The sequence below is a fragment of the Nilaparvata lugens genome, chromosome 5, assembly GCF_014356525.2.
Source record: "Nilaparvata lugens isolate BPH chromosome 5, ASM1435652v1, whole genome shotgun sequence".
NCBI lineage: Eukaryota > Metazoa > Arthropoda > Insecta > Hemiptera > Delphacidae > Nilaparvata > Nilaparvata lugens.
Window position 1 is genome coordinate 20582416 of NC_052508.1, and position 13714 is coordinate 20596129.

Genomic DNA, 13714 nt, shown 5'->3' on the forward strand with positions numbered 1-13714 from the left:
CATGATTTTATTCATAGGTTCATTTGTTTCAACAAAGCCATTTTGCTCACAAAAGTCAGTCATGTTTACTAAATAATGCTTTGCATACACCTTTTCAATTTTCAGTTGAAAGTTGAATTCATCAACTTGATTCAAAGCAAGATTCATTTTGTTTACATTGTTCCTAACCTCTACAGAAACCTGTCTCATGTAAACATTCACTTTATTTACTGTTTTCCTAACATTCAATTTGGCAATACTACTTTCTTTACTGTTGACTTTCAATAAAGACAACTCCCTACCTACTACATTACTCAATTCTACTATCTCAATGGGATTTACTTTTTCAATAACAGTAACTAGGCCTACATTATCTGAAACTTGAAATAATTGATCTTGTATCTCAACACTACTATCATCCTGCTTCAATTTGCCTTCATCTTCATGATTATCTTTCAATGTTTCATGTGTATCTTTTTAATAGAAGGTTTATACTAACCTGCTCTAATCTAATGCTAGCAAATTCTTGCTTCTCATCAAACCTAGCACTTTGATCTTGTTTCAAATTATCAATCTTAGCATTTTGCTCATCAAACCTTTGTGTTAAAAACGCTATAAGATTCAGATCATTTTTTATGTTTGCCATTTTGCTAGTCTGCACAGATAATATATTCATTAGGACTTGATCTCTCTTGAACCGATTTCCCATTCAGCAGTATACCATTCATAACCAATCAAGACATCTATCCTACCAATAGTTTTTTATAACCAGGGATTTCATGGTGTACCATTTGGGACATATTTATTTTGTAATTCGGTCCCACCACAGGGGTAACATTTGCCGTGCTACCAATTTCTCCTAAATCGGTTGGATAGCAAATTTTCACCTATTAACCTAAGGAAGGTTATCGGCTCCAACATAATAGATTCTTGGTAAACTATGAATGGATCTATCGCCTATGAATGAGAAATCCAGTTTTCAGAGCAAATGAGCTTATAATCTTCAGAAGAATTTTGGCAATACACTACACAATACACAAAGAACAATATCTTACACGCTTAAGCATCTAAAGTCACTACAAGCTAAATACTTATCCAATTTATATAGTTGAAAACAATGGCTATAGGCTTGTATACACACAATCAAAATACACAAACTTAGAACACCATAAAACTGTTCAAAACTCAATTTAAAACATTAATAATCCACTTAAACAGAAAAATATTCAGAGAGCACAAAATCAGAACACACGCTGCCAGCCATTAGTTTTAGAGAGAAGGAAGCCTGGCAGGCACAAAGGTACAGAGCAAACCAACTTCAAACAGTGTCGATGTCATGGACACGTCACCAAAAAAATTATAAATTACAATTTTAGAATTCACATTTTATTTTTGTTCTCAATAAAACTTTATTTTGAAACTGTTATTTTAAATTTTATATATCCTCTATATTATCTGTTAATTCTGTTAACTCTGTTTACAGAGTTTGTTTTTTCAGTGATACCATTGAACATGCAACACAATCATTTACAATAAATTCTCAGTCAAAAAGTTGTCCGTATATCGATGACTCTGATATTTACTATAAAGTTTTATAGATCTCAAATTGAAGATTCGATTCCAATCGAGAAAAAATGTAATATTACAATACATACGGTTTTTTGAAATTTTGCATTTTAAGGAAAATACAAAAGGAAATAAGAATCTCCTTTGAATGCCAATATTACCGTAAAAATCAGACTTGAATTAATACTCATCATAAAATCAGCTGTCTGGTGGACTATAATACTACCCATTCAAAAAAATCTAACATCTTAAAAATGTATTTTTCCATCAATGTTGTAGACAGTTGCAGCCAGACCTGATAACAGCGCTCACACTCACATTCCGGGACGACACATCACGGTACGATAGGACAGAAAGCTATATGTTTTTTTAGGAATTTTCCCAGACATTTTAAATTGATGAACTAGTAGTTCTGTGAACAGTAGACCTCACGCAGGATTCTCATCCACAAGTACCTGATTGAAACTATAGACCTTATGGAAATACAGTAATAGACTGGCTTCTCCACACATCTGTGTAATCACTTGTCAGCTGATTTATGATTGATAATTCTATAGTCTGATTTAACAATGCAATTGGCTGCTATAACAATGAAAAGAAAACTTGGAATAGTAAAATAATATTCCATTTCAAAGAGAATTCAATGCTTTACAAACTCACGATAAACATAAGTTTTTATGATGTGTTGTAGAGTTATATGGTAAGTCCTGAAAGAGCAAAACATTGGATAAAAACCTGTTAATTTAACAATTACAAACCTTCAGAGCGAATATCTCGGGAACTGTTGGGAATATCACAAAATTCTACTGAACAAAAAGTATAGATAATTTATCAAGCTTCATTTTTGAATAGTTAGTTATGTCGGATGAGCTCATTATTCTCAAGATATGAGCTGGGAAGCAAAACGCTAAAAATGCAACTATTAAACCACCCTCATCTCCTTAACACATGAGTTGGGAATGGGGACTTTTGACATGTTCTCCTCCTAACTAGTCTCAACAAAGCTGCAAAGTCAAGAAATTTGTTTAAAACATTCCCTCCAAGTTCCTTTGTCAATTGGTTAATTGTTGCAAAAATGGAGATTCCACACTCAACACTAGAGCTGCTGCAAAAGGTGTAGGGAAATTCGTAAAAGCGTGAAATTATACATCAAATTGAAGAGAATTTAATGCTCTATAAGCTGATAATCTGCATGGATTCTTCCCGTCGATTTCTAAAATGTTATAAAAACAAAAATAGAAAAACAAATTGGTGGCAAACATGTTTTTTCAAAAGTGTCACATATTCAAGAGCGGATATCTCAAAAACTAGAGGAGATATAAAAAACGTTGTAAAATGAATATTGTAGGAAATTATGTAAGCTTAAATTTGTCGTAGGATGCATACCGTAGTTTTTGAGTTTCATGCGGGAAACCAAAGAATGGTACCTTTACACCACCCTTACCCCCTTAGCACAGGGGGTAGGAGTGGGGACTTTTGATATGTTTACCTCCTTACTACCCTAAACAGAACTGCGGGGTCAAAAATCTGGTGTGGCGCACTCACACAACTTTCCTTGCCGTTATGAAAATTGATCAACTGACGCTACGGTAGTGTTCCCGCGTATCTCAAGTCTACTATTCAAAGATTAGAGCCAGCTGGTGACAGGGTAATAACGCTGGAGACACACGAGGACTGCTATCTCTTCATAGTGAATCATTTAATAGAATCAACAGTTATGTTGCCAATAGTTAGCAATTGGATAATCACATTTTCTCGATTTTCGAGTTTATTTTTAATTTTAGGTGAAAATGTTACTGAACATTAATTGTAGAGATTCTCATGCTCAATCTATTCCACTCGAATTTTTTTGTTTTAATTGTATCTGAAGCTTGATAATTAAGATTCTAAAATCAAACTTTGCATAGATGGGGCGGAACTCCTGAAATTTTTACAGATATGGGACTTGTGGCAGTTGATAGAGCTTATCGATGACTATTTCAGGTATAACTTTAATCAAAATCGTTGGAGCCGTTTTCGAGAAAATCGCGAAAAACCCTGTTTTTTACAACATTTTCGCCATTTTAGCCGCAATCTTTAATTGAATTTGATCGAAATTGTTTGTGTTGGATCCTTATATTGTAAGGACCTTACGTTCCAAATTTCAAATCATTCCGGAGTCATGGGAGATGAGATATCGTGTACACATTCGCACATACACTCATACACACACACACACACACACATACAGACCAATACCCAAAAACCACTTTTTTGGACTCAGGGGACCTTGAAACGTATAAAAATTGGGGTACCTTAATTTTTTTCGGAAAGCAATACTTTCCTTACCTATGGTAATAGGGCAAGGAAAGTAATGAAACGTATAGAAAACATGAAATTAGGGTACCTTAATTTTTTTTGGAAAGCAGTACTTTCCTTACCTATGGTAATAGGGCAAGGAAAGTAAAAATTGTCTTCCCAACTTCTCCCTCTATACTCTTTTTAGAGCATTTATTGCCTGTACTATTAATATAAAGGCTGAAGTAGCAAGTAGAACATCATCGTCTGGAGTCGCCATGACAACTGCAAATAATGAAGACCCACAAACTGATGTTTTTGTTTATACATGTTACGAATTCCTTTTCGCCCAAAGACCTTGAAGATGTAGACCTTGAAGGTCTTTGTTTTTGCCTATCAAGATTTTATAGTCTAACAAAAGTTTTATAACTTATTTTTCAAACAAAAGTTATATATAACCTGTTACTTGAAGCAAAGTTACCGTACACAGTGTAAATGCACCTTTATACTGTATAATATGTTTTCAAAAGTTGTAATAATGTTTTTCATTGGAATTGTCACTAATAAAATTGATATAATGTAATAGGAATGAGAGTAAACACGACATAAGTATTTAATACCTTAAGAAAGGTTTTTAATAACTTGAACTATACAGGTTTCGAATTGTAATAAGTTTGTTTGGAGACTTAGTAACAGTAATAACAAATTCAAAACATATGTTGTGTTATACTACATTCTTCCCCCCAAAGAGTTAATGAATGTAGTCATTCAAATAATTAGGAGGTCTTCTATTTCTAAAACTTCTTCTTGGATATGTATTTTGATTTTCTTGTCCAGTAGTCTGTTGTCTAGGTTGTAAGCTCTCGGCAGTAGTACTAGTTTCGTTTTCTTGGTTTTGGGTTGCTTGAGGATTATGGAAGTATTCAAGTTCAGGTTCGGAAGTTGGTAATTGAGAATTTTCATCATTTTCAGAATCGGTTTGTTCTTCGTGATCTCTGTTTTCGTACTCTCCAACTGGAGCAAGATGACGTGTTGATACTGTGGTTTCTCTTCCATCAGGTAGCTTTACATGTGCATACTCAGCATTTCCATGTAGAAGTTGGACCTCTTCAACAAGTGGCTCATATTTAGATGTTCGATTGAATTTTTCAAATAGACAGAGCCGGAATTGAGAAGCCAAGAAGGAGCTGAAACACCATTGTTTCCAGATCTACGTGGGTGTAAGAACATACGCTCATGAGGAGTTTGATTTGTGGCTGTGAAAAGTAATGTTCTTGTTGAGCTAAGAGCATCTTCTAAAACTGACTCCCATAGATTTATTTCTAAATTAAGTGATTTTAATGCTAGCTCAATCGTTTTCCATAGAATACCATTATATCTTTCATCCTGTCCATTACCTGCTGGGTTGTAAGCAGTGGTTCTGCTAGTTGCAATTCCATGCGAGTTTAGGTAATTTTTCAAGTCTTGACTCATAAATGATGTTCCTCTGTCTGAATGTAAGTAACTAGGAACCCCAAACGTAGAAAACAGGGTTTTCAGTTTTGATTTAACTGTAGATGATGACATGTCTGGACATGGGAAAGCAAAAGGGAACCGTGAAAACTCATCTACTATTACCAATAAATAACGATTTCGACTTGATGAAGGCAGAGGGCCTTTGAAATCGATATTTAGCCGTTCAAATGCAGAAGTGGCTTTAATCAGAGTCCCTTTGTGTTTGAAGAATTTGGGCTTGACAGCAGCACACACTTTGCAGGAGTTTGTTATACGTCTGATTTCATCAATTGAGTAGGGTAAGTTTTTACTCTGAACCCAGTGGTACAACCGTGTTATGCCTGGGTGGCATAGAGACTCATGTAAATCAACTAATAGATTTTCCTGATTTTGTATTGAAGAACATAGTACTCTAGACAGAGCATCAGCAGCCATATTATCTTTGCCAGGTCCATATACAATATCGTAATGAAAACAAGACAGTTCCAGTTTCCACCTCATTATCTTTTCATTTTTCACTTTACCATGACGGTTGTTATCAAACATAAAAGCTACCGACCTCTGATCAGTAATTAGCTTGAAATGTTTGCCAACCAAGTAGTGACGCCATTTTTGCAGTGCTTCTACAATGGCTTGTGCTTCTTTCTCAACACTTGAATGTCTTTGTTCTGCTGGTGAAAGTATCCTTGAGAAGAATGCAACTGGACGGTTTGATTGAGTCAAAGTAGCAGCAATGGTGCTCTCAGATGCATCAGTTTCCACAATGAATTGTGCTTCAGGGTCAATGCAGCTTACTACAGATTCAATTATTTCACTTTTTATAGTTTCAAACGATTGTAACCCTAGTTTAGACAAGGGAAATGCAGTACGGGCAAGAGGATTCACCTTAGTGGCATAATCTGGTATTAGTGATGCATAATGTGAAAACATACCAAGGGTCCTCCTCAGCGATACAGTGTCTCTAGGCGGAGGTAAATTTTTCAGTGGTTGCAATCGGCTGGGGTCAGGCTTGATAGTTTTGTTAGATACGGTATATGATAGCCCAGCAAGTTGATCGATTTCAGTGAAAATGAAGACTTCTCATTATTGATAGTTAGGTTGTATTTGTTTGCAGCGTTGATAAACTTTTTCAAGTTTATATCGTGTTGCTCCTGTGTTTTGCCACAGATTGTAACATCATCAAGGTAAGCATAAGTGTCTTGTAGCTGTTCAGACCGTATAACTTGGTCAATTACACGTTGGAACACTGCCACTCCATTAGTGACCCCAAACGGAATGCGTTTAAACTGGTAGAGTTGACCACATGCCTCAAATCCTGTGTAGTGCTTTTCTTCTTTCCTTATCGTAATTTGGTGGTATGCTTTTTCCAAGTCGATAGTACTGAAAAACTCATAATTTGCAACTTTGTTTACAATATCATCGATTCTTGGTAGTGGGTAAGCATCCAGTAATGTAAAACGATTTATAGTTTTGGAGTAATCAATGACCATTCTTTTTCTATGATTTTCATTTGTAACCACCAACGCTTGAGCTCTCCATGGAGAAATGCTGGGCTCTATAACATCGTCTTTAAGCATTTTACTTACTTCATTTTCAATAAACTTCAAATTATCCTTACTGTGTCGATGATATTTGATTGCAATTGGTTTACATTCCGGTTTTAAATTAGAAAACAATGACACCGGTTCTACAGTTGAGGCTGCCACGCTGCATACGGTTAACTGCGGCTTTTTTCCACCAAAAACTACTTTAATACTTTCATGGTTTTTCAAAATATCATGTCCAACAATATTATATCCGCACAAAGCTCTGGTAAGACCGAAAGATTTTCTTGTTTGTAACAGTGATCAAGAATCACAAGATCTACTAAGCATTGTCCTGTTATATTGGATGTGATTGATGTAGTCGCCATTGATACAGTACCCCTACCTGGTCTTATAGGAAGACCTAGGTTAAGAGCAGTAGAATTGTTTATAAAACTCAGAGAACTCTCTGTATCTATCAAAGCAGAGACAGATTTTCCATTAACCAGGGCTTGTACTGTACTATTTGTCAATCCTCCGGGCGAAGCTGCTAGGTCAATAGAGTTCATAATATCTTTCGATTTTTTTGATTGTTTGGTTTGTAATTTACTCGACCTGCAGACCTTAGCAAAGTGCCCCTGTTTTCCACAATTATGACAAATTGTATTTTTAGCTGGGCAGCTGACCCGAGGATGTCTCAGATTACCACAAAAATAGCATTTTTCATTAGCAGCAGCTAATAAACAGTTTTCTGAATCAGTATTCTGATTGCTTGCTTGAGTATTTTGGGAAGAAGTTGCATTTAATTGGGATGAAGATTGGGAAGCTAATGATTGTGTATATGCAAGAAAATAAATACAATTAGTTATCAAAATTTGTTATTCCTTTTTAAATCTCATTTTATCATGATTCGTCACTAGAAATTTGTCATGATTATGCAAGACTAATGATAAGTGAGATTGACCAAGTAAACCACTGAAACAATGGCTATAAGTAATCATTTATATTAAAGAGAAAACTCAAATCTGAAAAAGTTTTGGCATGGAATGCATATTATTATGCTTTTTCTATTTGACAAGAAACTTACCTGTAGCTCTGTACAGAAAATTAACTTCTGAAATAATCCAAAACAGTCAAACATAAAACGAAGAATCAATTCATTCAATTTTCCAGGTAACATAAAATGCTTTGAGAAAAACTCTCAAAGGATAATTTGATTGATAAGATGTGATTCATCAATGATATTATCGAATTCAGTTAACTATAATTATATATGAACGATTAATACGCGAATCAAATTCAATAAGTTTTATTTAAATTTATTTAGAGCTTACCGTGTTTGGTTGGTAGTACAACATCCTTTTCTTCTTCGTTTGAGACGCCATTTTTCTGCTACTAACCATTGACGTAAAGCCGACAGTGGTATAGGTATACTGGTATTCATCAAATTAAATTTATACTAATATCTTCTCAGATAATAATTATTATGTATTAGTAACGACTGTATAAGGAATTTAATAGTTTTTGGTTCTCAGGTAAGTTATTTGATTTTTCATTAAATGTGTTTTTTTTAATATATTTATTGATTAATTATATAAACTTCACTGAATCCAGAGCTCACAGCACTCTTGTTGTATTAATATTTTACCCCTTTAACTCAGCAATCTGCAAGTGCAAATCAAAATACAGAGTTAAGAACAATAAATAAGATAGAAGTCTGGTCTATCGATTTTGTAGATGCATAGAGCTTTTAAAACTAAAGAAGTCAAATACAAATTATCGTATATAGTATTAATCGTGTAGTAGTGCTTGATCTACTAAAAGCTAACATTATCTTTTAGCTAGCCTACAAGACTTACCAAATTCTAGATGTTTTGAATTGCTTGTAGAACTAGGGTATGTTAGTTTTTCATCCAATTCCTAGTAGCCTAAACAATTTTATTGAGTAAAAACAGCCTACCATTTTGAGAACAGTTTTATTGGAATTTACAATAATAGTTTTCAGAATTAAACAGCCTTGTCGATAAAGTGTTTTGAATAAATAATATGTACGATTTATTATTCTTTTAACATTAGAAATTTGACATAATATGATTGCAGTGTGTAGAAGAACCTTGTTATGAAGGAGCCAGGGTTATTACGGATAACCTAATAGTTACAGTATTAATATTGTGTTAGACCTGAGGCAAGTGAGTTTTGTAGTGATTCTGTTGTAACTTGAAATACATTTAGTATAACTCGATAATTTTACAATAAGTTGTGTTTGCTGTTAGGCTGAACAAATATCTTACAAATTGTATGAAGGCCTGGACCTGGATTGTAGCAAATCGTTTTTTGTTATTATGATTGAAATAGACTTAGCCTAATTTCAGAACAGTGAATTCGGAACCGTATTTCATACTTTTAAAATGTTATCCTAACTTAATTTGTAAGAGAAATAATTCAAGAAATATTCTTAGTTTCTCCCGGTCAGTGCTTTATGGTAAAAATAATAAATATAATGCCAACGTTGGCCAGCGCCAATGTGTGGATCGGTGGTTTACCAACGCTGGCTACCTCTTTGAATACTTGAAATCGTTGCCAAGGACTGGGGTCTCCAAATAAGTTAGGCAGTGTCAAAAAACTTCTGTCACATACATTAAAAAAGAAACTACATGGATATTCATGTTGCGGAGGTACTATAATTATCTGCAAAAAAGACTCCTCTCACAACTCCCCCAACGAGTAGAGTGGTCTTTCAATAAGTTTGTTTTACACAATAGCGTAGAACCTGGAGCTTGGTTTTCCTTATATCTCCTTGGAAAGACTGTTGAAGAATTTTATAGCTTGAGTTGGGAAGCAGTTGCAAATTCCAGCCAGTCTGCTGCGAGTTATCTCTAATGAGGCAACATGTCTGGTATTGTATGCAATATCGGGGACCGAGCTTTGCTCTGGAGTACAAAAGCATAAGAAATTTATAACGAAAGAAGATATTATAATAACATTCATACAGAAATGTTCTATCTAATCACAATAAATTGGTATTAATTCCCAGATGAAAGGAAAAATTTCCCTCACAAAGGCCCAGTTGCACAAAAGCCGGTTAGATTTTAATCCTGATTAACTTCACGTGAACCAAATCAGAGAAGACCATTTCGAAAAGATGGATCAGGATTGAAAATAACCCGGCTTTTTTGCAACCGGCACTAAGTAGGCTACCTCACTGAATGATTACAAAAGTTCAACAGCTGAGTCATAAATTTGACACAGTCCCACACACATGAACTCGCTCACTCACTTCCATCACCTACAGACGACGAAATAATTATTATCAGCTGTTTTTCCAAGGATGAATAATAATTATCCTTTTAATGTCCTTCAGCGAATTTTCCTAGTGCAATTGAATCTTTATATTATAAACCTACTATGTTCTTAATTTCGTGATAATCGTTAGAGCCGTTTTTGAGATCCGGTGAAATACAAACATCTAAACATATGAACAGAAGTTGCTCGTTCAATAGTATAGGATATATATTACCTCTTCTGTGAAGCAGATTCTGGTTTTCCTTATATAGTGAGCACAGTACATACTGGCTCTACACAGTGAGGATTCCAAGACTCCTGAGGAGAGGCCGACAATGATCCCTGAAGTCTGATGGCCTCATTGGGCACTAGTTAAATTGCAGACTAGGCCAGATTACTGGGTCAAGTGTGGACTAGGCATAACTAGCTTATATATCGTTGTGATTGAAGCTACATGAGTCATGGTATTGTGAGTGAGAACGATTAGCCTAAGGCTGTTCCGTACACTTTTTTTATTTAAATTGGATAATCTTTTTCAATATTATATATTGTTAAGATCATTATAAGAGTGAGAAAAAGTAGCAACCGAAATTTTTAAGTGGTCTAATAAGCGAGTTATGGGTTGTTGAAAGTGCTAACTTCGTTTTCATTCCAGATCGTAAACGTTCTCAATTTTCCATTGAAGTTTTTTTTTAATACATTCAGTATATCATTGGCTTTGTTCTAATATGCTTTTTTCGCGATTTATGCAAAAATAAACAAGTTATCGAATCTAAAAAATGTCACTTTTTTGTCAAGATTCCAAGTTGTGAGAACGCTACTTTTACTGAGTCAATTCTATCGAGGTTGAGCATGATTCTTATAGCTGTTTTCTGCTGTTTGAGGATTTTATCAAGATTATTCTTACTAGTACTGCCATAAATACATAGACCGTAAGCTAGATGCGCATGTATTACGGAGTAGTATATTGATTTCAGTGTCTGTATACTACATAAATTAGACATTCTACGCAAAGCATACAGACCTGGGGATATTTTTTTTATAACTTGGCAAACATGATTATCCCATGAAAGATTGCTATCTATTAACAAGCCTAGAAATTTTGTTCTCTCTTCTGACTCTAGAAGCTCGTTATTCACTGCTATGCTTGGGCATAATTCATTCCTACTCTGCCTAGTCATAAAAGGGACAACTGTAGATTTGCTTGAGTTCAATAATAGATTCCGGCTATTCAAATATTCATTAATCGACTACAGGCCTATAGCAGATGAGAGCTCCACATCTTCAGTCGATTTTCCAGTAAAGATTATATTGGCATCATCCGCATATAGGCATACAGAGGCTTGCGGTGGAACCACATTGGGCATACCCCTGATATAGCACAGGAATAATAGCGGACCCAAAATTGACCCTTGGGGTACTCCATATTTTAAACTTTTCAGGTCAGAGCGATAGCTTCTCTTACATATATGGTTACTGTTCTCTTGAGTATGCTCTATTTCTACAAATTGCTGTCTACCAATTAAATAAGATGAGAACCAAGTAAGCTCCTTTCCATGTACTCCTAAATCCTCTAGCGAATGTAACAGAACAACGTGAAGTACACTGTCAAATGCACGAGTCATGTCCAGAAATGTGCCAACAACTTTCTCTCCTTTATCTATATTATTAATTATTGTATTTATGAAATCCACTCCTGCTGTAATTGTTGATTTTTTTGAACGAAAGCCATGATCTGGAAAGAAAACGGAGTTAGCACTTCAACGACCCATAACTCGCTTATTAGACCACTTGAAAATTTCAGTTGCCACTTTTTCTCACTCTTATAATTTTATTGAAAAAGATTATCCAATTTAAATATAAAAGTGTACCGAACAGCCTTTAGGTATGATCACATTGAATGCGTATAATATGTGCAAGTAGATGCATGCGTAATCATGAGCTTAGAAACAAAATCCGGTAAGAGCAATAGGAACAATTACACTGAACGCGTGCTCTTGCTGGCTGCTGGTTTAGTTCGAGCAGCTATATACGTAAGTACGCTAACATACGATAAGTTTCAATGGTTCTTTTAAGATTTTGTTTCTGAGCTCATGCATGATCTGACGTGCACTTGCATCCGATGTGATCATACCCTTAGGATTCCAATACTTTCTTATTGATTTTTTTTTTGTAAAAAAGTTACTTACTTTTGATTATCAACAGGTAACCTGAGATCATGGATGTCAAATCCTTCATTCACCAGTGGTGCACAAAGAAAAATCTTTCTCCAGAATTTGAATGCAGATCCACAGGTAAATGATTCATTTATAATTACAGTTTTTATGATTCATTGATAAAAAATTAATGTATGTAGATCATTAGGCTACTACTTCTACCTATTCCATTCATTGGTGGTCCTGCAGATTCTTTTTAAAGCTCGTTTACCTGTTTGTTTTATTATTTTAAGATAATATAACTTTTCAGGTTTTTATCGAATCTGAAAAATTTTGTTTACATTTGCTAAATTACAATATTTTTAGTTTGAGAGATCTTCAATATTTTGCTGAATCATTGTTATCTGGATTTTTCTTGCCATTATTGAGGATACTCTCATTCCAATACATCCTGCTACTTTGGAAGATACTTTATCAAATCTACCTTTCAGCTATTCCATTTTTTATCTTTAAATGTCGAGCATTGAGCTCTTGGAATGATAGAACTTTAATTCTACATTGAAATAATTCAACTTGTTCAGTGTCATTACACTTATACTCGTATTGTAATATTTACACACGCTACATTAGAAAACTAGAATTTTTCAGTTTTTGTCAAGTTTCAATTAGTTGACTTGATTAGATTTAAGAATGCTTCAAGCATGTATTCAAAAATCATTTTCTTGATTTGTTTCTATTTTCTATATTATTTGATTCTATGTTGATATGTGTAGGGCCAAAACATCGGCAGCGGTTTCTTTGTGAATTGAGAGTCCAGGGCTACAGTTATGTCGGCGCTGGAAATTCTTTCAACAAGAAGGATGCTGAGAAGAATGCTTCAAAAGATTTCATCCAATATTTGCTGCGTCAAAATGAAGTCCCACCATCTGATGTTGCAGGCGTACGTAAAAAATACATTTCTTTTTATTACTTTTCCCATGTTTTACTGATTACTTTAGTGTACAATGCCTGAAATATTGGTCAGTTTTTGCACGTGTATCAATAATAATTGCACGTAGTAAGTTATTCAAAGACTATGGTTTTATGACATTCATTAAACTAAGAAAGTTTAATCTTGCATTTACCACAAAATTAATCATACAATTTCAATCCAATGTAAGGTAGCCTATCTCAAAGGACAAATTTGATGCATTGGAACTCGATTATCCGAATCGCTTTTAGAAGAAATAAGGCCAAATTTCCACAACTGCAAAGTTTTTTGGGCATGTTCAGTTCGTGGTAAAGTGGACATTACAAACTTTGCCAAGACATCAAATGAAAAAGTCATTCCATTATATTCTCTATATATTTTTCACTGATATTATGCAGACAGGTAACATACCAAAGGAATTGAAGCAATCAAAAATAATAGCAATTTTGAAGCCTGGAAAACCTGCA

The 13714-nt window shown here is 34.5% G+C and overlaps 1 protein-coding gene across 1 annotated transcript in view; it reads left to right on the top strand.

Moving 5' to 3' along the window:
* The first annotated feature begins 8216 nt into the window (after nucleotides 1-8216).
* The window catches only part of LOC111043256 (ATP-dependent RNA helicase A), a 42178-nt gene continuing 36680 nt past the window's right edge, over nucleotides 8217-13714 (top strand). Inside the window, exons 1-3 of the mRNA XM_022328162.2 lie at nucleotides 8217-8374; nucleotides 12327-12415; nucleotides 13051-13217. Coding sequence (XP_022183854.2) covers nucleotides 12340-12415; nucleotides 13051-13217 — 243 coding nt within the window. The 5' untranslated portion in view covers nucleotides 8217-8374; nucleotides 12327-12339. The remainder of the gene's footprint in view (nucleotides 8375-12326; nucleotides 12416-13050; nucleotides 13218-13714) is intronic.